Consider the following 26,764-nt stretch of genomic DNA (forward strand, 5'->3'; position numbering starts at 1 on the left):
CTTACCCTTGACGCTGCATCACAGACACGAGCGCCTGTGATGGTGTACTGAACGACGAACCTGGATGCACGAATGGCAAAACGTCATTTCTTCGGATGAATCCAGGTTCTGTTTACAGCATCACGATAGTCGCATCCGTGTTTGGCGACATCGCGGTGAACGCACATTGGAAGCGTGCATTCGTCATCGCCGTACTGGCGTATCACCTGGCGTGATGGTATGGGGTGCCATTCGTTACACGTCTCGGTCCCCTCTTGTTCGCATTGACGGCCCTTGGAACAGTGGATTTCATAAGTGTTACGACCCGTGGCTCTACCCTTCTTTCGATCGCTGCGAAATCCTACATTTCAGCAGTACGATACACGACCGCATGTTACAGGTCCTGTACGGGCCTTTCTGGATACAGAAAATGTTCGACTGCTGCCCTGGCCAGCACATTCTTCAGATCTCTCACCAATTGAAAACGTCTGGTCAATGGTGGCCGAGCAACTGGCTCGTCACAATACGCCAGTCACTACTCTTGATGAACTGTGGTATCGTGTTGAAGCTGCATGGGCAGCTGTACCTGTACACGCCATCCAAGCTCTGTTTGACTCAATGCCCAGGCGTATCAAGGCCGGTGTTACGGCCAGAGGTGGTTGTTCTGGGTACTGATTTCTCAGGATCTATGCACCCAAATTGCGTGAAAATGTAATCACATGTCAGTTCTAGTATAATATATTTGTCCAATGAATACCCGCTTATCATCTGCATTTCTTCTTGGTGTAGCAATTTTAATGGCCAGTAGTGTATTTACATTTAGCATCATGAGAACTATAGTGATATATAAATTTGCTACTTGAAGCTGGGCGATCCAAAGCAGTACGTACCGATCTTGAGCGTGCCGGCGGGCGCCTCGGCGTTGGCGGCGTCGGCGGCGGCGAGCAGCGCGGCGTGCTGCTGCAGGCCCTGCAGCGAGACGCGCGAGCAGTTGGCGCCGTGCCGCAGCCGCAGCAGAGCCACCAGCGACGCCTCCGAGCCGTCCGGCAGCGGGCACGGCGCGGCCAGTGCGCACGCGCACAACGCCGCCCACACCCCCAGCACCAGCATCCGCGGCGTTGGCGACCTGCGCAGCGCGATCAACGCATAATGATGGGCTACACTGCTGTTTCCGATATCAGTGATTCCTGTGAATGCTACTTTTCACTATCTGTTATTCTTAACTGTGATTTGTCGCAGTTAACGAATCCAGGACTTGTATCCCTCCGCACTCTACAACTGCTGTTTGTGCGATTTCTGTGACTCCTGCTACTTCTGCTATTTCTGTGACTCCTGCGATTTTTCCGACTCCTGAGATTTATCAACGTATGAAAAAGTTACACTTGTCCACAATAAAATTGCTTCTCAACAAAAGGGTCTTTAGTAAGTATGTTGTACATTTGTTCCTCCGTTGGCTTTAATTTTGTATTAAAGAAACAGTTGCGAAAATATTAATAATGCAATTAATACGTAAGAATCCTTACAGTACCGTAATAGTTTGTGTTTAGAAAACCAATTCTACGTATTATTATGTTCACAGGCACCCGAACTACATTTCATTCACTGAGTATAGCGATAATTCAAAATATCATTGTCAACAGATCTGGAGAAATTGCCACTGCATCTTTAGACTGTCTTCGTCAGACGAAAGGTTAGTTTCTAATTGTTTCGATGAACTAAATTACTTAAGTGAGATCGTTCTTGCAAATGTGAAACATTCCCCACTGAATGCTTTTCATTACAGGAAATACTAGCAATACTACTCTGCCAATTACATTGCTTGTAATTAGTAACAGCAAAAATGTTTAGTAATCCTTGTGATTTTGCAGACGCAGTTCTGACTCTGATTACTGGTTGCTGTACGTATTTATCCACATCAAGGCTCTTGAGAGAGAATCGTGAGGATTCAAGACAACTCTTAGACGATTTGCAGTTTAAAATGCCATAATTATCAAATGAGTGCGCAGAATGACTGCTTGAACTGTGTTTAATTGAACTTATTATGCGATTTTAAAGGAATGATAAATAAATGTTAAATACAGAGAGTGAATAATGAAAATCTCATCTTCCCCATGTTAAGCCATCCTGTACCCGTAAATATTCCGCCACTTAATTATTGGTAAATAATTGTTAGAGAGTGACATGCCGCCCCCCCCCCCCTTTCCCCGTAATCTTCGTGTGGTGACGCTGACCCGTAACATTGCCCGAGATTTAGAGTATGCATTTTCAGCCTGTTGATATGAAAGTGGGAAGTACGGATCTTCCAGTGAAATCAGAAATAGTTTAAGTGCAGTGCCTGAAGGTAACGCAGGATAAGCTATTTGCCATGTAGAACACCAGGTGTAAAATTTTTCTCCAGAGTCTCGAACTGTGTCGGAACAAAAGTGAGGAGTTCATATTGTAATACGTCGTGGTCTCCTCACCTTCATTGCTTACATATTCCGCCCTCAGAATCATATTCTGCACATCAAGACGCTTCATTCGAACCCAAACTCGATAAGATAAAGTCAATGTTGTATGAATTCATGTAAACGATATGCAAATAACTAATAAATCGCAAGTGCGCACCGTCGTTGAAATACTCGAGGCTGGCGTACACACATACATTCCAGACACGACGGTCACAGGAGCTTTTAGTTCGAGAGAGGCAACCGCACGCCAGGAGGCTGGTCCCAACCCATCTACGTCGGCCGGTGGCCGCCCGTGGAGCAGACAGCGCTCGCCCGAGGGAAAGGAGGAACGACCCCGTGTTCGGCTTAAAAGCAAATTCCGCTACATTGTGTGGGAGCGGCCAGCCTACGCATTCTTTACACATAGCACGTAGTTTCAGAGGTTTTCACAGGGAGACAGCAAACGCCAAACGCCGATACTACAGATTTCCGGACTGGTCGCCTTAAACGAAACGTCATTCTCCAGTTTTAGAAGATCAATGCTGATTGGCATACGATATTCCTGACGCCTTGAGCTGAAGGAGTAATGGAAGAGACCGAAACATATACAACTTCACGTCTGGCGTGGAAAGGGTTGGTTCAAATGGCTCTGAGCACTATGGGACTCAACTGCTGAGGTCATTAGTCCCCTAGAACTTAGAACTAGTTAAACCTAACTAACCTAAGGACATCACAAACATCCATGCCCGAGGCAGGATTCGAACCTGCGACCGTAGCAGTCTTGCGGTTCCAGACTGCAGCGCCTTTAACCGCACGACCACTTCGGCCGGCCGTGGAAAGGGGCCGTTCCATTGTCGCTCTTGGATAGAGGAACAAGTCTCTCCTCAGTACTTCACTGGGAGAGTACCTCTGTCGAGAGTGAAACGAATTGCGACTCTGTATTGAGCCCTTACGATTAAGCATTGTTCACTGTGTTGGCTGCCACACTTCTTGTGCGGTGTGAATGGACAGAGTTATAGTTAAACGCCTGTGAGCGAATTTTTGAGTGGCCTCGCGGTGGGCTGGTTATCTGACCGGTGCCCCACGCCAATAGTTAGACTAGGGGCGAATAGGAGTCCTTGACTACATCAAGGCGTAGGGAGAGTTTGATTGGCGAAGGTCAATCCAGATAGAACGAGAGTCAGCAGCGAGCGGCACAGACAGCAGATATCGCAGCTTACGGTATTGTGCGCTACAGCTCTTGCAAGCCCCATATTTCCTCCACAACAGTATACTTCACTGCATTTCACACACGACAGCCTCGACCATACCTAGCAACATTCTAACAGATAATTATTCAAGTTGAATAGGTGCAGCTCTCAGCCATTCTGCCAAGTCAATAACAATCTTAAACTTTGTATAGAAATTTCATTAGCAAATCCTATCCTTGAGAGGTAATTTCACATTCCGAAAAGAACCAGGAAATAATGTGTTCAGTTCATAACTAAAAGTGCCATTGTGATTTTTCAAAATTTTTGCAAAATAAATAATAATTTTCGTTAGTTTCATGTTTTTCTTACACTAACTAGCACTACTCCAGTACCCAAGTATCCCACTAGTTACGTAAGAAATTTTGTGTCATTTCCTTACAGCAAACGACTCCAGAAGATATTTATTGCTGAAAGTTTTCCAAGCATTTCTCTTTAGGACGTTAGGAGCGTCTGTCTGACTTCTGTAGTAGTGTGGGGGTGGAAATTGCATCTTGCAGGAGCCACAGGGTAAAGGGAACATCTCAGATTAATCTATTGCGCAGAATAACAGAATAGCAACTCCACGCTCACAATATAACTAAATAATATTGTTTTCATTTCATTACACTTATATAGATGTCTGAGTTCTGCTGTGTTAACATTGCAAAGTCCTGTAGGCATGTGTAGTATTAAGCACAACTGTCATATTCGAAGCAGAATCAAACACATTTTTTAGATTAATTATCTCTAAATGATATTTTCAGGAGAAAAAGGCAACGTTGCTTCTTATTGATATAATACATTCAGAATCATGGCTGTCTTTGACCAACCATAACTGGTACTGAATGTGCATGTCGTCATATAATCTGCACACGCAGTACATCGATTTCGTGAGGCAGAAGGTTCTTATAACGAAGTACGAACGTCGGTCAACAGATGGCACTAGGCAAAGAATGTTAACTGCGCTTTTTAATTGCTTCTTGCGACTTCTAGTTGCGATTTGTCACAGAAATCGCAGTTGGACTCGACAGTGAATCGCAGAGAAAGAGCGTAGTACGAACTTAGGCTAACAATGGCACTATTAACTGCGGTTTTTAGTTGCTATTTGCGGCTTCTAGCCGCGACTTGTCACTGAAATCGCAGCTAATTCCATAGCATGACACCTGGTTTACAGAAAGCAGTACGAAATTCGGCCAGCAGATGGCACACGGCGCTAATGTGAAATGCTACTTGCGATTGCTAATTGTGTCTGAAATCTCAGTTAGATTCTGTACAGTTGTTATTGTGATATCTGTGACTTCTCAATCACTGTGATTTCTAACAGATACGCGATTTCCTGCCCACCACTGTCCACACACGTCAACGCGTCCTCCTGCGACAACAGCAGGGGCAGGGCAGCCAGAGCGAAACGCGCTCTGCGGAAGTGTGAATAAAACGAAAGAGAAACGATCCAACGATCCTCTGAAGACAGGGCTGTGGCGAGGACGCGGTGAGATAGGTCCCCGCGAATGGTGAAGGTGTAGCGAGAAAGAAAAAATTAACCAGAAAAGAAAACAAGAAAGAAAGACGGTTTAAGAATCAAGCAAGTGGTGCGTGAGTTCTCCTTTGACCCAGCGCCGTCACTGTTGACATGGTGCCGTCTTTTACAATGTTGTTTCCTCAAAACCAGTAGCATCATAAAGGAATGATTACAGTCGAACAGTCTATGGGCTCCTGGTAATGATCAAACTTGTCTGTCAGATTCGCTGATTCCTATCCACGGGTTTGTCAAACAAGCACAGAGACTCGGCAACATCGTTTTTCAAATTTAACCTCAATTTTCAAGCAGCTGTCGCTATGTATTTTCATTCTAATGAGAATAGCTGCCACTATAGACAAAACGTTTCTTGCACTAACTTTAGCACTCTGTATATAGTAGATAAACAAGACAAGACGATGGTATGGTTGAAACTGAGAGATAAATATATTCATCAAAACCTAATGGAAGTTCTTCAAAACACAACGTGAGAACAGGTGTCATTTGTGGAAGATGGGAGAGGTTCGATTTTTTTCACTTTGTTGCACCATAGGTTTCACGTCGTCCATAGTACAGGGCTATTACAAATGATTGAAGCGATTTCATAAATTCACTGTAGCTCCATTCATTGACATATGGTCACGGCACACTACAAATACGTAGAAAAACTCATAAAGTTTTGTTCGGCTGAAGCCGCACTTCAGGTTTCTGCCGCCAGAGCGCTCGAGAGCGCAGTGAGACAAAATGGGAACAGGAGCCGAGAAAGCGTATGTCGTGCTTGAAATGCACTCACATCAGTCAGTCATAACAGTGCAACGACACTTCAGGACGAAGTTCAACAAAGATCCACCAACTGCTAACTCCATTCGGCGATGGTATGCGCAGTTTAAAGCTTCTGGATGCCTCTGTAAGGGAAAATCAACGGGTCGGCCTGCAGTGAGCGAAGAAACGGTTGAACGCGTGCGGTCAAGTTTCACGCGTAGCCCGCGGAAGTCGACGAATAAAGCAAGCAGGGAGCTAAACGTACCACAGCCGACGATTTGGAAAATCTTACGGAAAAGGCTAAAGCAGAAGCCTTACCGTTTACAATTGCTACAAGCCCTGACACCCGATGACAAAGTCAAACGCTTTGAATTTTCGGCGCGGTGGAGATCATGATCAGCAATTCATGTCATGGCCTCCACGCTCTCCCGACTTAACCCCATGCGATTTCTTTCTGTGGGGTTCTGTGAAAGATTCAGTATTTAAACCTCCTCTACCAAGAAACGTGCCAGAACTGCGAGCTCGCATCAACGATGCTTTCGAACTCATTGATGGGGACATGCTGCGCCGAGTGTGGGAGGAACTTGATTATCGGCTTGATGTCTGCCGAATCACTAAAGGGGCACATATCGAACATCTGTGAATGCCTAAAAAAACTTTTTGAGTTTTTGTATGTGTGTGCAAAGCATTGTGAAAATATCTCAAAAAATAAAGTTATTGTAGAGCTGTGAAATCGCTTCAATCATTTGTAATAACCCTGTTTATTCAATTTTTTCTTAACATCTTCCTGCATAATATATGGCTGGGAACAACACAGCACATCTATCATTTTCGCACCTGCAAGTGATCTTTCGTTTTTATCCTTGCTCCACAATGGGGGAAACTCACAATACAGTGAGATAAATTCTAATAAAAACTATCTATCATCTATCATTTTCGCACCTGCAAGTGATCTTTCGTTTTTATCCTTGCTCCACAATGGGGGAAACTCACAATACAGTGAGATAAATTCTAATAAAAACTCTTTCTCGCTGAGAATGCACGTGAAACATTAACACAAATGGCAATTTAATTTTGGCATTGACTGTCATGCCTGTGAGATACTCAAGATGCCATGAGTTGGAACGTGCCCACCTAGTGCATATCAAATTCCATCCCCATGGCCCAACATTGTGGTAACTGTCAGAACCTAGGGGTGGTACCATGACTGGAAAACAACGCAGACCGTCCACACAGTGCAAACCTGTTGCGGAGAATGGTGCGGTGGAGACATTGATACAACTTCAGAGGTGAGACTGGGGGAGATTAGTGCTATCACTGTTGAACATTAACTCATCAACGAAACCTTCCAGTGCAGTGGTCTCTTCAGTTTGCCCTCGATGTACTCTTGAGAAGAGTTCTCTTACCCACAGTACCAGAGCCACACAGTTTTGTGTGTATAGTTGTGCTGCATGTGATGCGCTAGTCTACAAAGGCCGTATTGATGTATGTGCCATATAGTGTATCCCCTTTTCTGTCGCTCTTGCATTATGAGTGCAAACATACACGCTTATTCAGCAAAGTGAATGACATGTTTACATAACAATGATTTAGTCTCATGAATTGGATTTAGTGGAACAATGTCTTTCGCCGGCCGCGGTGGTCTCGCGGTTCTAGGCGCTCAGTCCGGAACCGCGTGACTGCTACGGTCGCAGGTTCGAATCCTGCCTCGGGCATGGATGTATGTGGTGTCCTTAGGTTAGTTAGGTTTAAGTAGTTCTAAGTTCTAGGGGACTGATGACCATAGATGGTAAGTCCCATAGTGCTCAGAGCCATTTGAACCATTTTTGATTTTCGTAGTTAACACATTCACCACTGAACACCTTACCTGGAATCAAGTATGATCCAGTACCACTCAAATTTAATTCATTACCAAAAAAAATATTCTCTACAAATTATGTGCTTCCCTGAATCATTGTGTGTAAATGTAGTGTGACACTTGCCACTGAAAATATTTTAAACCGACTTTAAGATGTGTTTCTAATGTCATATTACGTAAATTTTATTTCTGACAACTGCAGTTTTTATATTATATGTTGCTTTCATGTCATTTTGCACCTTATTTTTTGAAAACAATAGCATTTATTTGAAAATATTTAATGTGCATGACTTTATGTTATTAGGAAACAATATTATTTTCTTTGAATAAACAAGATATTCATTTGAAGTTAGCATTAAGTATTGCATATTTCTTGTATCCTCATACATAAACATTGTTTTTCAAATCATAATAATTTCTTTCAGACTGTCATAAGCTGTCGTTCACTCTTCGTAATATTTAAAGCATGAAACAAGCACTGACTGCATTAACTTACCTTTGATCACGTTCTTGTATAGTGATCACAAGTATCATGAGAATAAAACAGCCACCTGTTTTTTTTTTTTTTGTTTTTTCTTTTTTTTCTTTTAGCTGTCAATTCATTTGCTGCATAAATTGTGTATGCACATTACGTTTGCTTGTGAGAGTGTTTTTCATTTTCATCCATCTCTATTCATTATGAGATCTGTATTGTTTTGTCTTTTAAGTTTAATTGTCCACTTACAAATACTAGCTGTGGAACACAGGGCTACACAAAAAAATGTTTGGGAATGTCTTCATACGTGATTGACATTCTTGGCCTGTCTTTTTACCGGAGATGTCAGGTAATGAAATATGCCCATCTGTTCATTTCATTTAACTTGACTTCAACTGTCACTTGTGCATCATGTTCATTGTGCTGTTATGAAGTCTGCCACGCTATTTTACCCTGACAGGAACGCACTAAACCTCTGGAGAGAAGATGAAGCGAGGTAAGGCCGGTATTACACTATCAAATTTCTTTGTCATAGATTTGATCAAAGATGTGATCAAATATTCCGTCAAATATATTTGACAAAGATCTTTGACGTAGCGCTAGAAGGGGTATTACACTGTCATCAAATTTTTCGTCAAAGTTAAAGATGGCTGACAACAACTTGTTATTAACCGCAGCAGTCGCACGTACCGCAATTGCATTGAGTGCACATGCGGAAAAGAAGTGGGGGAAAAAAAGGAACCATACATACGAGGTTGACAGTCTTAAATTCCTGGGATTACAACTTGATAATAAATTCAGTTGGGAGGAGCACACCACAGAACTGCAGATACGCCTTAACAAATCTGTATTTGCAATTCGAGTGTTAGCAGACATAGGCAACATAAAATGAAAAAGCTTGCATACTTTGCCTACTTTCATTCCATAATGTCATATGGGATAATATTTTGGGGTAAGTCTTGAAGTCAAACAAAAGTTTTCAGAGTCCAAAAGCGTGTAATGCGTATTATTTGTGGAGTAAATTCACGGACGTCCTGCAGAAACCTCTTCAAAGAACGGTATACTAACTACTGCCTCTCAGTATATTTACTCCTTAATGAAATTTGTCCTAAATAATATATCTCTTTTTCCAGCAAACAACTCAGTTCATATATACAATGCCAGGAACAAAAAGGATCTGCACAAGGACTTAAAAGCACTTACTTTAGTTCAAAAAGGGGTCCACTACTCAGGAACACTCATCTTCAATAATTTGCCAGCAAACACAAAAAATTTAGTTAGAAATAAAGATCAGTTTAAAAGGAGTCTGAAAGACTTACTACTGGCCAACTTCTAATCCATTGGCGAAATTTTTAATAGAAACAAATGATGTATTGTATTTATTCATACTATCAGTATTGTTATTTCAGCTTAAAAAAAGTGACATGTTCCACATCCACGAGGATCTCCTTAGCACGGATCTATGGAACGAAAAACTAATCTAATCTGGGTGAAGCCGTGGGTTTTACGACGACACGATAAAAGCATTCAACAAAACTTGTTACGTGAGCTTACAGTGGAAGACGTCAAGTCGTACATCAATTACTTAAGAATGGATGAGCATACATCTCTGTATGTGCTCAATGAAGTGTATCCTCATATCACAAAGCACAATATTCACTTAAGAACTGCTACATCTTCAGAAGACAGGCTCACTGTAACACTCCGATTCCTTGCTACAGGAAAGGGTTATGTTACGTTAGGTTAGGTCAGGTCTCCAATCTTCTTAATCTATTTTTGTATTCATGGTGCCTCACGTTGTAAAGCGCCTCATCAGCTTCAGACATCTTTATTAATTTTGTAGTTGTCGGCACACACCAATTGTAGCCGGCTGAAGTGGCTGTGCGGTTAAAGGCGCTGCAGTCTGGAACCGCAAGACCGCTACGGTCGCAGGTTCGAATCCTGCCTCGGGCATGGATGTTTGTGATGTCCTTAGGTTAGTTAGGTTTAACTAGTTCTAAGTTCTATGGGACTAATGACCTCAGCAGTTGAGTCCCATAGTGCTCAGAGCCATTTGAACCATTTGAACACCAATTGTATTTACCGGCAATGGTTATAAAAACACTACAGACGACAGAACGCTGCAGCGATGCTAGCACTCCGTGTGGTAACATGTCACATTGCAGTGAACAGAAGACAACCGATTTCTTTGATCAAATATACTGCGAGGCCCTAGATTTGATCAAATATTGGACGACATTTGACAAAGTCCCTATTACACTATCAAATATCTTTGACAAAGATATTGGACAAAGAAATTTGATAGTATAATACCGGCCTAAGTGCTTGATTTCATTTATTCCATTTATACCATTTTAATTTCCTTTGTCTTGTACTCCATGAGTAATCGTCGTTGGATGGTCGTGTAGGTTTTTGAAAATTGACGTAGCACAGAGAAGGGAACAAGTCATGACAGGCATGGGACAAGAAAGTTGGTTGGTAGTTTCAAAATCAACGAATCCCTCATCTTCTACAATTTGTAACAGAGGAATTATTATCCAGTCAACGTCTTTGCAGGCATGACACTTAAGAGCAGAGGAGTGGCCTGTTTTAAATTCCAAACCTCACTGTAGTGCCTCAGGAGTGGTTCAAATGGTTCAAATGGCTCTGAGCACTATGGGACTCAACATCTTAGGTCATAAGTCCCCTAGAACTTAGAACTACTTAAACCTAACTAACCTAAGGACAGCACACACACCCATGCCCGAGGCAGGATTCGAACCTGCGACCGCAGCAGTCCCGCGGTTCCGGACTGCAGCGCCAGAACCGCTAGACCACCGCGGCCGGCGCCTCAGGAGTGGGGGGCATGCGATACTGATGGCGGAAATTCCCCCGATATATGGTAGTTAGTCTCTGCCGGCCCCTTGGTGCAATTAGAGAGGATTAGGCTATGTGCCACCACCATGTTTCGCCCTCTCCCGTATCTTCATCTATAACAACACAAACCCAGCACTACACTATACAAGCACCCTTCACAGTTATCCACACGACACAGGTAATAAGGGCGTTTCAAAAGACCGTGCAAAGTCCGAAAGGTGGCACCCCCGTCGCGTATCAAATGGTTCAAATGGCTCCGAGCACTATGGGACTTAACATCTGTGGCCATCAGGCCCCTAGAACTTAGAACTACTTAAACCTAACTAACCTAAGGACATCACACACATCCATGCCCGAGGCAGGATTCGAACCTGCGACCGTAGCAGTCGCGCGTTTCCGGACTGAGCGCCTAGAACTGCTAGACCACCGCGGCCGGCAACCGTCGCGTATCGAGGTCATGTTTAGTTAGTAGCATCTCTGGAAAGAACGCACACCAACTTTCAGCCATATTGGTCTATTTCTTTGTGTTCGACATTCGTATGAATCAAGGAAGTCGAGTGACTGTCAGAAAATGGAAGACAAAGAAATTCGTGTGGTGATTAAACATCACTTTATGGAAGGCAAAACGCTTCAGGAGACTAAAGGCAAGCTTGATAAACATTACGGTGTATCTGCACCTTCGTTTAGAACACTCTATAAGTGGTTTCAAAATTTTCGAAGTGGCCGTAGGGACACAAGTGATGCTGAACGTTCTGGACGCCCTATGGAGGTGACGAGTCCACAAATCATTGATAAAATCCATGATATGGTGACAGAAAAGTTAAGGTGCATGAGATTGCTAGTGCTGTGGGCATCTCGAATGACGGGTACATAATATATTACATAAACATTTGGACATGAGAAGTCTATCCGCAAGATGGGTTCCGCGATTGCCTCGCGCTTGACCAAAAACGGAATCGTGTGAAGTGTTGCAAGAATGGTTTGCAGCTTTTAAGGAAGAATCCGCAGGACTTTAAGCGTCGTTTCGTCACTGTGGATGACACATGGATGCATTACTATGCTTCAGAGACCAAACAGCAATCTAAACAATGGGTTACCAAGGGAGAATCTGCACCAAAAAAAGGCGAAGACCATTCCTTCGGCCGGAAAGGTTATGGCGACTGTCTTTTGGGATTCGCAAGGGATAATCCTCATCGACTATCTGGAAAATGGTAAAACTATTACAGGTGCATATTATTCATCGTTATTGGACCGTTTGAAAACCGAGCTGCAAGAAAAACGACGGCGGTTGGACCGCAAAAAACTCGTTTCCCATCACGACAATGCACCAGCACATACCTCAGCAGTTATGGTCGCAAAATTAATGGAAATAGGATTCCAACACGTTTCACATCCCCCCTATTCTCCAGACTTTGCTCCCTCAGACTACTATTTGTTCCCCAATTTGGCTAGCAGGATGAAGATTTTATTCAAACGAGGAAATGATTGCGGCAACAAATAGCTATTTTGTAGACTTGGACAATTCGTATTATTAATAAGGGATCAACAAATTAGATCAGGGTTGGACGAAGTGCATAAGTCTAAAAGGAGACTATGTAGAAAAATAAAAAAGGGTTTACCCCAAACACGTAAGTAGTTTTTATTTTTTCTCTGACTTTTCAAATGCCCCTCACTTGACACTTCGTAAAACGTCGAAGGAAGGCGAGATTCTTGCATCTGCTCCCCTATCGCTCATTCTTTAAGTATAGAACTACAAGGCTCGGTCAGATAAAAAGGTCCAGACAACGTGCTGAGGGAGGTGTTAGCCCTGTGTGCTTTTTACATCCACCTACGTGTATCCCATAATAGTTACATTTGTTGCGCATGGGCGTAGCGTGGCACTTTAATAGAGGTTGTTTACTTATCACTGTTCCTTTCTTTCCCCCAGGTATGACGATGTGCCATGTGACACGCCAACGGAGATGCCAGTGACGAACGTTACCAAAGAAAAACAGCTGGGGGTGATAAGCTTTCTTTGTGCGAAAGATGTCCGTCCAGCAGCCATACACACCAGAATTCAGAGTGTGTATGGTGCGAGGTGTGTTTCAGAAAAAAAAGTTGGTAAGTGGTATCTGCGTTTTCGTGGTAGCAGGGATACAGTGACGGATGATGCGCGACCTGGGCAGGTGGCGAATCATATTCTTCACGAGATGGTTGTTGCTATTAACAGTTGCATTGAAACTGATAGACGGGTCACCTTGGATGCTATTAGTACACACGTAAAGCTATTACATCGCAGTGTGCATGCCATTGGGCACAACAGACTTGGTTCATGCTCACTGGGTCCCCAAATGTTTGTTCGAGGAACGGTGACAACAGAGTGGGAATATCACTAAGCCATTTGACGCGATACCAGAACGAGAACGACGATTTCCTTTCCAGGACCATTGCCGGAGATGAATCCAAATGTCCACTGTTTAACTGGAATCAAGACGTGAGAGTACGCAATGGAAGCATGCTGGGTTAGCTAAAGCAAAGAAAATACTTCCACAAAATCGGCAGCTAAGGTCATGGTGACCGTGTTCTTCGATAAGCAGGGGCCTCTGCTAGTGGAGTTCCTCCCCAAACTGGAGACAATAAACGCCAGCAAATACTGCTACGTTCTCCGTCGGCTGCGGCTAGCAATCAAGAATAAAAGCCAGGGTAACCCCACAAAGGGCGTCACTTATTGCGCGACAATGCCCAGCTTGATGTTGCCAAACAAACACAGGATCCTTTGGCGTCGAGGAAGTGGAAAGTGGTAGACCACACCGCATGTAGTCCTGATCTCAGACCCTGTGATTTCCACGTTGCTGGGCCACTCAAGAAACACCTTCTGGGGCACCGCTATGGATCGGATGAAGAGATGCAGCAAGCTGTGACAGAGTGGTTCCATACTCAACCCAAAGAGCTCTTCTTCCAGGACATTTTTCATCTCGTGCCAACGTCGGACAAGTGCCTCAGCGCCCATGGTCATTATATGTAGCTCTATCCAGTCATAGTCTGTAGGTGGTAATGGACCTTTTCATTTGACTGCACTTTATATTTTCAAGACAGGAAAAAAAGGGGTGAGATTGTACAACTTACGTGCGTTGTTGTAGTTTGATGTCGGTAGCTCTACGTGAGCCACTATCGGCAACGTGTGGTTCACATTTTTTATACGATTGCAAATACTGTAGGGAAACGTTTTCCTCGGTTATTCGCATCGCTGGATTCTGCAAATCAGGAGGTAAGTGTCTTATGTAATGCGCTACAAGGTTTCTAGTTTATTTTTGTTATTGAAGAAGAATTATATAAATTCTATTTTCATTCAATGTGTCATATTTCACACGTGTATACTGCATATTTTACAAACAGTAGTTTTCGATAGTGGATATGTTAGGTCACAGACGTTCTGAGTACAAGCAGTGTCATCTTATGTCGTTAGTAGCACAGTCGTTGCAGTAAGCATTCTAAGTGCAGTTAGTGAAAGAGTCGAGTGCTGGCAGTGCGGATGGAAATGGACTGCAAAGCACAGAGATAAAAATAAAAAGGATGAATTGTGTAATGTTGTTGCTGCATTGCTTGCTTGCGTGTAATTACGATTTGCGTGACAAACGGAAGGTTTCAATGGAGTCTCTCTTAATTTATATGGATATGGTGGGACACTACGAATGTAGTGTGTGGACATACAAGGTGAGAATGTGGGTCTCGCGGGAGGCGTGCGCGAGATAGTCTCTGCGGTCGCGCTGATCTCTGTACCCTCCGTGGCTCACCAGTCAGCCTTCAGCGGCGCAGCGGTTCGGACGGTATTTACGTCCCTGCCGCACGTCTGCGTGAGAGTTGTTTACGTTACGTGTGTAGCGGTGTGCCGCGGTATACATAGAACGAATCATGGCCTTGTCGTTCCGCAAATCGACAATGAAATTTAGTTTTGTTAACGAATATGCTCGACCGAAGGCTTACGAGATCGAACGTTATTTACGGGACGAGGGGAAAATCGAACCTGACGTTCAAGTTGGAATTTACTTATCTGTAGTAAGCAGCGTGCTCTATATTAAGCTCATAAATGAAGCGGCATGTGACGAACTACTACTCTGACACCGACAAGGACTTCGTTTCTGTAATTCGGACGGTAATGTTGGAGCGCTAACAGTTGAACACGCCGGCATGGGACTCCGAACGATCGACGTCTTTGAGCTCCCATTCGAAGTGCCAGAAGAATTGGTTCAAATGGCTCTGAGCACTATGGGACTCAACTGCTGAGGCCATTAGTCCCCTAGAACTTAGAACTAGTTAAACCTAACTAACCTAAGGACATCACAAACATCCATGCCCGAGGCAGGATTCGAACCTGCGACCTAGCGGTCTTGCGGTTCCAGACTGCAGCGTCTTTAACCGCACGGCCTCTTCGGCCGGCGAAGAATTGGTGACAGACGCCCTGCCTCCTTACGGAACGGTCCTATCCCACGTGGCTGAAAAATGGGTGAGTTTCAAAACGTATCCTATCCTCCAAATACGGACCGAACTCCGAAAACATGTTCCGTCATACTTGTACATCGTCGGTTGTAGGGCGATTGTCATCTACGACGGACAACCAAGGACGTGCTCTGGGTGTGGGAAGGAGGGACACGTACGCTCTGAGTGTACTCAACGAAGGTTGTTACAGTTGCCACGTGATGATCCACCACTCAAACCGCATCCGAAAATGCTCCCCATGACTTAGGTCGCCGCATTACGCGATGACGTAGGCCGTGCGACAGAAACGTCCCAGAACGTACAGACAAAGGACGACGTTGCGCTGGGCCGCCTGCAGCAGTCACAGGACGCTCTCTCTTCGGTGCCGCTAGCGGCCCCTTCAGATAAGGCACTTGCAGACGTCGATAATTCGACGGCGCACGATTCCGACGTCCCCCACGAACAACCGGACACCATTCTGACCTCTGATTCCGAAGCCCGGCAACGAAAACAGCGATTACCAAAACGCCGGAAGAAGCGCCGCCTCACGGGGGAGAACGACCAATCTGATCTAGCAGGCAATTCTGAGACGTTTTCGGATACAGAGCAGACGACCGTGGATACAGAAGAACTGCCTAGAGTGGATGCAACGGTGACCAGCGGGACGGCGACACGACCTACCGCTGACAATGCTGCAGACACAGAGAAGGAGTTCGATCGATGGCAACAGGCTACTGAGGAGGCTACGGCGTCTGCAACGCACGACTACGATGGGAAGCTAGGGGAACAGATGATGCCGGAGGAACTGCTCCCACACACTCTCCCGGTGTAAGACCGGAAGAGTGACCGGAATAACGCCAGACCAAACGAGGGGACGGCGGGGGACGTTACTACGAAAGCAGCCTGTGTACAGAAGAATTAGCGACCTTAAGGTGCCCTATCTACGTTGACAGCCATCAACAAGCTTATCGGATAGCGTCTGTTAACATCAATAGCATTGGGACTCCGGTAAAAATCAAGATGCTCAGTGACATGATAAAGGCTGTAGGTTTAGACGTAGCACTATTATAGGAAGTTCGGGTACTTCCCCCCCCCCCCCCCCCGGACTTTGGACTTTAACGGTTACGACATATACTGTTCCCCGTGTGACGAGAGAGGCGTTGGTACAGCGATACTATTAAAGGAAGGGAGATACGTGCAGACGAAGTAGAGTATTTGCCTTCTGCTTGTGGTACGGCCGTGACCACAGGTGAAATACGTTTGATCAACATATACGCACCGTCAGGCTCGGATAAGAGAAGGGACAGAGCAGAATTTTACGCCCATGAGGTTACACCGTTGTTCCAGAGACGATACGATGCTTGCATACTCGGCGGAGATTTTAATTGTGTGCTCGACAGAAAAGACCAAGAACTTAGGGAACTTGTCAACGGGATGGACTTAGTCGATACATGGGACCTGAAGTATCGCAACCAACCAGGATATACATTTTTTACTAGCCACTCCGCGAGCCGTTTGGACCGGATCTACGTTTCAAGGGCGTTAGCAATGTCGACGGTGGACGCAGAAATATGGCCGACAGCATTTACAGATCACGAGGCATATATTTGTACGGTTAACCTTGCTAGACAGCAGGTATGGAGACGTAGGGGTAATTGGAAGATTAACTTCACCCACCTGCATGATGCAGAATGCCGATGCATGGTGGAGGACGCGTGGCACGGCTGCCTCCATCGACGAAATTCTTTCGGTTCTGTCCTGCAGTGGCGGATCGAGTGCGCGAAGACAGCTTTACGGAGGACGTTAACATGTTACGGGAAGGAGGTGTCTCAATGGCAGCGCACGACCACTGAGTTTTACTTTACGGCTCTCCTGGAACTGTTAGCTCAACCACCTACACCAGAACGCCAGACGTCCGTCCACAGAGTCAAGGCGCAGCTGGTACAACTTGCGACGCTGAGAATGGCGGGTACGATGATACTCGCGAGGTCGCAAGATTGCCTGCCCAACGAGGTTCCCACGATGCATTATGTGATATAGGAAAGACGAAGAAGACGAAGGGCGTTAATACATGAGATCGATCTCGGCGATGGCCGTCGTTTTACAACACAAAGGGGCATAGCACAGGCTTTCACGGATCATTTTAGCAGATTCTATGCGAGCAACGGGGAGGGTCAGAGGGAGCTGGGGAACGTCCTGGAACAGATACCAGACGCGACGAGTGTGAACGGGGAAGCGGACGGGTTATCTGAAATTAGGTGTGAAGAGCTGGAGGAAGCGATTACACGAGGTGCCTGCAACAAGTCCCCAGGTCCAGACGAATCGCCCCTTGACCCTCCTTAATAGTGACTACAAGATCTTCATGCGCATATTGGGCAGTCGAATTAAAAAGTCGCTGGAGAACCGAATACATGCCGATCAGACTTATCTTGGCGGCATCAGTAATATCCACACAGCCTTGGGAGACTATCGTGACGTCATCGACCTCGCGGCTGCATGTCGCCTCCGGGGGACGATGGTTGCTGTAGATTTCGATCATGCTTTTGATCGCGTGGATCATGTGTACCTCGCGGCGGTGATGAACAGGATGGGTGTCGGCGCCAGATCAGCGATGGTGATCAACGGAGCGAGAACTGAGTATTTTATGATCTTAAGATCAGTCAGACAGGGTTGCCCCTTGTCGATCCTCCTTTATGCGATCGCCTCAGAACCGTGCCTCGCAGGCCTTCGCCGCCGTCTTACCGGGATCTCCCTACGGCATCTATCATTCAAATGCAGAGCATACGCGGATGACATTGTGTTCCTCGTACGGAATGAGGGGGAAACTCAAACAGCACTGGATTGGCTACAGACGTATGGGATGGCAGCTGGAAGTGAGGTCAACTACCGAAAATCACAGTTCATGTATGTGGAGCGTGAACTAGAACCAGGAACGGAAGGACCGTTACCTGCGGTGCAAACACTCCGCTGTTTGGGTATCACCTTTCATAAAGATACAGCGGGAACGGCTGCGGACAACTACCGAAGGCTGTTACTCAAGAGTCCGCACGGCAGTACGACTAAACGCCCTCCGGTCGATGGATATGCTGCAGCGAGCGTTACTCGTCAACCTGAATCTCGCTCCCATGATGTTCCATCTGACACACCTTCTTCCCGTTTCGCCCACGATGGCTGTGAGGATTCAGGCGGTTTTTGGGTACTATGTAAGCCTGGGACAGCTCTTTAAGGTACAGTACAACACGCTTACCCTCCCAGCACGAGAGGGGGGCGTCGGTTTAGTGAACGTGCACGAGAAGGCGCGTGCCACGTATATTAATACTGTGCTCAAGCGGTGGCGCAACAGGAACCACTCACTCACGGGGACGATCATCGAAGAACTAGTACCAACATCGCATCTTCCTCCAGTCAGTGTCGGCCATGTAGCGCCCCCGTTAACTTAGGTGCACACGTGAATCGTGGAACACATTACGTTCGAGAGCGTTTACCGACGACCCGACAGTCGACATCGAAGGACGTGTACTATCTGCTTCTTCGACAGATCGCCCGGAATAGGGTGGAACGGAAACATCAAGCCGTTAATTGGCACGTGGGGTGGCGCACGGTACACCACCCCCACCTACCTACAACAGTCAGATCAACATGGTACCTTGTAGTGAACCGAAAATACCCTACGAATGATAAAAAAGTACGCAATACATTTGGCGGATTCGTCCATGTGTCAGCAATGCGGCGTGCTGGATACGGACGACCATCGGCTGGTCTGCGGCGAGGCATTGGCTGTCTGGACTCTCGCAAGGAAGAACATAGCGTTCATGCGGCGCACTATCTATACAGCAGTCTCTTCTGACATAGTATTTTTTCCAGAGGAAACATATTTTCCGCGTCATAAGTCGAACGCAGTGACGTGGATCACAGGTATGCCGGTCCATTACATCTACAGAGACACACGTCTGAACGTACTGACCGTCCTGGATTACTGGCAATACTTGCAAGATGGACACACAAATCTGTTACGGCTACAAAAGTACAAGGACTGGTATGTCAATTTCCTAAAAACAGTTTTTGCGGACCCGCCATATACTTGGGATGTGCCGGGTGCGCAAAGAGAAGCGGCGGTGCTGTCGTTGTGAAACCGACCACGTAAAGTGATCAGCTAAGGACAACTATGCGAGTACGCGACCTAGGAAGAAGTAACACTTGCACAGTTAGCAATGAGATGTACTTCGAATTTTGTTTTCATATCTGTAAATACTTTTCTTTAGGGTGCCGGAGGTGGCCCCACTTGTTGTTATTTCATGCTGCATGGTAGGACGGCAGCGAGGTTCCTTCCAGGACACTTATAATGTGTAAGGACGTACTACGTTTATTTTGTGAATAATAAAGGTTTCTGTTTCTCCTACATTCCTTAAAAAAATGGTAAGGCGACTGCACGCGTAAGCGAAAAAAAAAAGATTGATAGATCGCCTGTCATGTACGCAGGCGATCCCGGGTTCGAGTCCCGGTAGAGGCGAACATTTTCACCTGTCCCCGTTGACATACAGGGTGGTCCATTGATAGTGACCGGGCCAAACATCTCACGAAATAAGCATCAAACGAAAAAACTACAAAGAACGAAACTCGTCTAGCTTGAAGGGGGAAACCAGATGGCGCTATGGTTGGCCCACTAGATGGTGCTGCCATAGGTCAAACGGATATGCGTTTTTTTAAATAGGAGCCCACATTTATTATTACATATTCGTGTAGTACGTAAAGAAATATGAATGTCTTAGTTGGACCACTTTTTTCGCTTTGTGACAGATGGCGCTGTAATAGTCACAAGCGTATAAGTACGTGGTATCACGTAACATTCCGCCAGTGCGGACGGTATTTGCTTCGTGATACATTACCTGTGTTAAAATGGACCGTTTACCAATTGCGGAAAAGGTCGATATCGTGTTGATGTATGGCTATTGTGATCAAAATGCCCAACGGGCGTGTGCTATGTATGCTGCTCGGTATCCTGGACGACATCATTCAAGTGTCCGGACCGTTCGCCGGATAGTTACATTATTTAAGGAAACAGGAAGTGTTTAGCCACATGTGAAACGTCAACCACGACCTGCAACAAATGATGATGCCCAAGTAGGTGTTTTAGCTGCTGTCGCGGCTAACCCGCACATCAGTAGCAGACAAATTGCGCGGGAATCTGGAATCTCAAAAATCGTCGGTGTTGAGAATGCTACATCAACATCGATTCCACACGTACCATATTTCTATGCACCAGGAATTGCATGGAAACGACTTTGAACGTCGTGTACAGTTCTGCCACTGAGCACAAGAGAAATTACGGGACGACGACAGATTTTTTGCATGCGTTCTATTTAGCGACGGAGCGTCATTCACCAATAGCGGTGACGTAAACCGGCATAATATGCACTATTGGGCAACGGAAAATCCACGATGGCTGCAACAAGTGGAACATCAGCGACCTTGGCGGGCTAATGTATGGTGTGACTTTATGAGAGGAAGGATTATTGGCCCCCATTTTATCGATGGCAATCTAAATGGTGCAATTTATGCTGATTTTCTACGTAATGTTCTACCGATGCTACTACAAGATGTTTCACTGCATGACAAAGGCGATGTACTTCCAACATTATGGATGTCCGGCACATAGCTCGCGTGCGGTTGAAGCGATATTGAATATCATATTTCATGACAGGTGGATTGGTCGTCGAAGCACGTTCACCGGATCTGACGTCCCCGGATTTCTTTCTGTGGGGAAAGTTGAAGGATATTTGCTATCGTGATCCACCGACAACGATTGACAACATGCGTCAGCGCATTGTCAATGCATGTGCGAACATTATGAAAGGCGAACTACTCGCTGTTTAGAGGAATTTCGTTACACGTATTTCCAAATGCATTGAGGTTGACAGACATCAGTTTGAGCATTTATTGCATTAATGCGGTATTTATAGGTAATCACGCTGTAACAGCATCCTTTCTCAGAAATGATAAATTCGCAAAGGTACATGTATCACATGGGAACAACCGAAAAAAAATGTTCAAATGTACCTACGTACTGCATTTTAATTTAAAAATCCTACGTGTTACCAACTGTTCGTCTAAAATTGTGAGCCATATGTTTGTGACTATTACAGCGCCATCTATCACAAAGCGAAAAAAGTGGTCCAACGAAAACATTCATATTTCTTTACGTACTACACGAATATGTAATAAAAAATGGGGGTACCTATTTAAAAAAGCGCAGTTGATATCCGTTTGATCTATGGCAGCGCCATATAGCGGGTCAACCATAGCCCCATCCGGTTTCTCCCTTCAAGCTAGACAAGTTTCATTCTCTGTAGTTTTTTCGTTTGACGCTCATTTCGTGAGATGTTGCACCCAGTCACTTTTAGGTAAAGGTTATTTCAGATTCCATTTCATAACTAGACAGTCATTGTCACGGTTCATAGTTATGTATTATTCCGCGTCTAAATGTGTGTTAGTCAGATTGCGTACGTAAATTGACAGGGCATTTTTAAAGAAAAATTTTGGTGATTTATTCTTTTATAATTTGGTTAATAATTTTATGTAGCGTTTTCATTCACTGAACTTTGTGTGTTGGAATTGCAAGTCATGTATTGTGACGTCACGAATTGTAGCACTGCTCACTGTACCGCACTACACAGTTTCACTGGATAGCGTATTTAGTCTACAGTTTTGGTTTTTTTATTATTTTGTTAATTAAAAATACATTTTTAGTTTTGTCGACATATTTTTTTATCGGATAACGTTTTTGTAATTACATCACTTATATTGTTCAGTATCACAGCACAGAAAAACACGAATATAAACAGGAGAAAAGATACAGCATTTGTGTAGAGCTTTTGTTGGAGAACAATGTCTTCAGGTGTTTCAATGTCTCGTTAAACGATTAACGTTTCTCTTTGTTTTGTAAACAATAATTCGTAGCTTCTTAATGCTAAAATCATTTTTTGAATACGCACTATAGGCTGTGGAATTCCCTATACAAAACGATCTTTATTACGTCATATATAACGTTACTGACCATTGGCGGCGTATGGTCATTTTCAGATGCAGTTGCGTCGGTGATTGGAGATTGGTGATTGTGTGTGTGTGTGTGTGTGTGTGTGTGTGTGTGTGTGGCATTCAATACTATTTAGTGCTGCGTGAGAAGAGAGACTTGTTCCCATAGCTATGCATCGATTATTTGTGCACAGAGGATGTTGGAACGTATTTGCAACAGTGTAAGAGTGACAGATCACTTTGCTAAAGACAGAATGTTCACTGACGTTTCCTGGCGACGACAGACATCATTTAGTACTCGTCAGCAGATTTCATCAAGCTAACGGGTTCTACTAACCACGTGTGCCGCGTACTGCGTACTCCCAGTAAATAGACTCAGTGATTTTCAACAGTAAAACTTCAAGAATGAGTGTCTAACAAGAGAAAGATATTTTAGAAGTTAATGAGGCACGTCAGTTTTACTCGGTCTGCTGCCTTTCGCGCGGAGCATGCGACTGGATGACTGGCAACGCACATTGCATACAAATGTCGCAGAGTGCCTATGCACTGCTGCCTGTCAGGGGCGTAACCAGTCCAGAAGGAAGCCTAGCGCCGCCGCTAAGGGTTAATGGACATTTTGTCTTTCGAAAAAGTTGTTCTGCATGACGTGATCTATCACCCATAGACGTTTGTTACTAACACTCTGAAAAATGTTGTATAGTCTTGCACACCACATACTGTATATGACAAAAAACAACATTCTATTTTATGTAAATACGAGGCCTGTTCAGAAAGTAAGCTCCGATTGATTGCCAAATTGAAACCACAGTGAACATCAGAAATGTTTTACTTGGAACAATTAGCTACACCTTTCAGCTACTTCTCTACGTAGTCGCCGTTCTGACTTAGACTTTTGTCATAGCGTTGTACCAACTTTTCAATAGCCTCATCATAGAAGGCAGCCGCCAGTGCTTTCCGCCAATTCTCCACGCTGGCCTACACCTCGTTGTCTGTGTCAAAATGTTGTCTTCAAAGACAGCGGTTCATGTGACCAGAGATGAAACTCAGGGGGAGACAATTGCGGACTGTATTGTGGGTAATCTCACATTTCCATTTGAAAACGATGCAGGAGCATCTTCATTGCCCCTGCAGAATGCGGCTGAGAATTGTCTTGAAGAAGAAACAGCACGACAGTTATGTAATGTTAGCTGCATAGCTTCAGGCGAAATTTCTCACCAGGCCCTCGTACTTGGCGGCAGACACTATTTTCTAGACATCTTTACGCACTCACTGCGAGCTCAGAAATGAGAAGAGCGAGGTGATGCTAACTGGGGTTGTACTAGAGACACTACCCAACACATCTGTGCAAAGCTTTATCGGATTTTCATAGTCGTTTCCATTTCGCGACCGATCGGAGCTTACTTTCTGAACGCCCCTCGTAGTATCATACAACCATTTTCTCATAGATTAAAAAAAGTTTTTAAATATGCGCACTTAAATCTGGTTTTAATATCTTTTTTTATATTTAAAAGCCTTTGGTCGCAGATCAGGATACTGGAATTCTGGCAGCCCACCCTCCTCTCTATAAGGCGTGACGGGTAGGAAATAACAATGACGAAAAGAAAACATAACACATGCAGAAACCAAGTTCGCAACATGTCAATACGTGTACTGCTGTTGACAAAGAGCTTCTAACTCCTTGCTTAATCGCAATATTGATAAGTGAATATGGAAATCCATGTACCGACTTTTTGTAATAATCATGCATGGAGGCCAATGAAACGTATGCAATTCGAAAGCTGCTTTGCCACAGATGTGCGCAAAAAAATCGAATATGTACTTAGCCATTAAGGGCAGTAAAAGGAAGCACACTTACACCAGAAAAGCTTTCCTCTGTCTCTCAGACACTGCCACAAACTCCTGCTCCATATACTGATGAGATGCTATGGTTCAAATGACACACGAGCGTAAAATCGTTTCGTGAAGTCGCATTCTAGGGATGTTAGTATTTAGATGTTGCAGATGGCTTATTTGCAGTAAAATATGCAGCTAAAAAGACACGACTGCTAGGTCGTTGATGTTGTCACCAGTGGAAAGCAAAAATCATAGTAACGAAGTCTTTGGGGTCAGCGCAGACTGTACGTAACATTGTTTATATGCTCGTTTTCTCCATTACTTTTGTCTGAGAATAAGCGGAACTAACTTTGTATTCATTGCCGACGTCACCACAAAATTTTAAGTAAGTTCCTAACCTTAAAGTTCTTTATTTTGATTAGCTACGACTTCCCTTATTATACAGAAGTTGTTTGTTTTAGGCTATGCCTCGAAGAAGAATACTAAAAGGTTAGACTGGAAGACAAAGAGCTAGACAGACCATTTTTGCTTGTAGGAGTAATGTGGAGATTTATAATGATAGTTCTGTTGTTGATAAAGATACACTAAATATCCACTGTGCGCAATCCCAAATAATTTGGAGAGTTATAAATTTGGTTTGATAACTTTACAGTGCAGGTTTTTTCAATGCAAAACATTTCGCATCTGAGGTCACTTTACGTGATAGAACGGCATTCACGTTGTGCTGTCATATGGAAAAGAGTTGATTTGTCATTGTAAACGCAAAATTTATTTTTCAACGTGCTGTATAAAAGACTCGCTCCCAATGATTGAACAGTTAAAGAGAAATTAAAGAAATATTTCAATAATATTCTTAGTTATAACGGAATATTTGCTATGGTTAGGTCTTAGGCTAAAATTTAAGGAACAGTTTTATATAGGGTGTATCATTTTAAGATACACAACATTTTTTATTATATATTGGATCCTGTGATTCCTACATATGTTTGTTAATCATGTCAAGAACAGGTATATTTTTATGACATCAACACTGCTGTTCACTATGACTGCCTGAATAATCAGTTCATTTGTTCAATACTAATACCAATGTAATGCTTAAAATTGCTATTTGTCGTTGCGACCCCTTATCAGTTAGATGGCCCGCACAACAGACAAGCAAGGTGGGCTGCCGGCCTCTCTTCATGAGCTGGCCAGTGGATGTAAACATCAACACACTTTCAGTATAAACACGGCACTACTTCGTGAAAATCCATGTGACAGAAAGCCACCAATTGGAACTAATGTGACTACATGTAGCACTCTAGCGAATCGGTGGTAGAAGCACACCAACAGAGTCAGACCGGCAGTGTGTACCTACAACTAGGACAGCTCTGGCCAATACCTACACTGGCTCTAGCCTAGTAGACACTCGCTGAAGCCTTCGGAAGAAAGTTGTATCTTGTTGGGCGTAACGCCACTATGTAATTGTGTAGCATAATATTTTGGTTATTATTCCTTTTCATTGTCTTGTACTATTATTTGGCTTTTGCCACCACAAGAATTGTTGGGTTTTTTGTTGTACTTACGTTTGGAAATTAGTGCATGCAGGGAGCGTTTTAGTTAAATAAAGTGTGTTCAAACTTGATCGTTAGTTCTTTCCAGCCGACCGCAGGACACAACACTACAATTAGAACATTCGAATTCTTTTGTACGGTATTTCTCCAGTGAGAGACAGTCTACAAATAGTATCCAGGAAAATGTTTTTTTTTTTCTTTATTGGTAATTTCACACACCTGATACAGGTAGGCCAGCAGCGACACATTACACCGCTCTTTGGCCACAGAGAAAACTAATGAGACAAAAGAAGATAATCCCAGAACAGACAGGGTGGATATACAGACGTAGACATACAAAAGTAAAACACATGGAGTCGTTCACGGGCGCAGAGTCCAAAATAAAAATGTCCAGACACGTGGACACGCACAGTGAGGACAGATGGCACACGTGAACGTTGGAGCACAAACGAGTAACACTGGAACACTTGAACACGGACACAACGACACACACACAAACACTAGGCGATGACCTCCGTCACGTGAAAGTTCGCTATTCGTGTGCGAGTCCAGGTACCTGCCAAAAAGCGAAAGAAGGAGGGGAGGAGGGAGAGTGGAGTGTGTAGATAACAGTGGCAATGGAGAAGGGAGGGGGAGGAGAGAAAGGGGGATTGGGGAAGCCTGGGGGAGGAGGGAGGGAGGAAGGAAGGAGGGAGAGAAGGGAGAGAGGGTGCCCCAGGAGAAAAACACAGGGTGCAGGAGAGGAGGGTCAAAGTTGGTATGAGGTGTAGATGGAGGGGATGAGGGC

At 44.4% G+C, this 26,764-nt stretch overlaps 1 protein-coding gene across 1 annotated transcript in view; it reads right to left on the reverse strand.

Annotated features, from left to right (window-relative positions):
* The window catches only part of LOC124606903, a 388,350-nt gene that overhangs the window by 332,209 nt on the left and 29,377 nt on the right, over positions 1-26,764 (reverse strand). The window contains exon 2 of the mRNA XM_047139004.1: positions 870-1,105. Within this exon, the coding sequence (XP_046994960.1) occupies positions 870-1,105 (236 nt within the window). The remainder of the gene's footprint in view (positions 1-869; positions 1,106-26,764) is intronic.

Source organism: Schistocerca americana, chromosome 3, assembly GCF_021461395.2.
Source record: "Schistocerca americana isolate TAMUIC-IGC-003095 chromosome 3, iqSchAmer2.1, whole genome shotgun sequence".
In the NCBI taxonomy this organism is placed as follows: domain Eukaryota; kingdom Metazoa; phylum Arthropoda; class Insecta; order Orthoptera; family Acrididae; genus Schistocerca; species Schistocerca americana.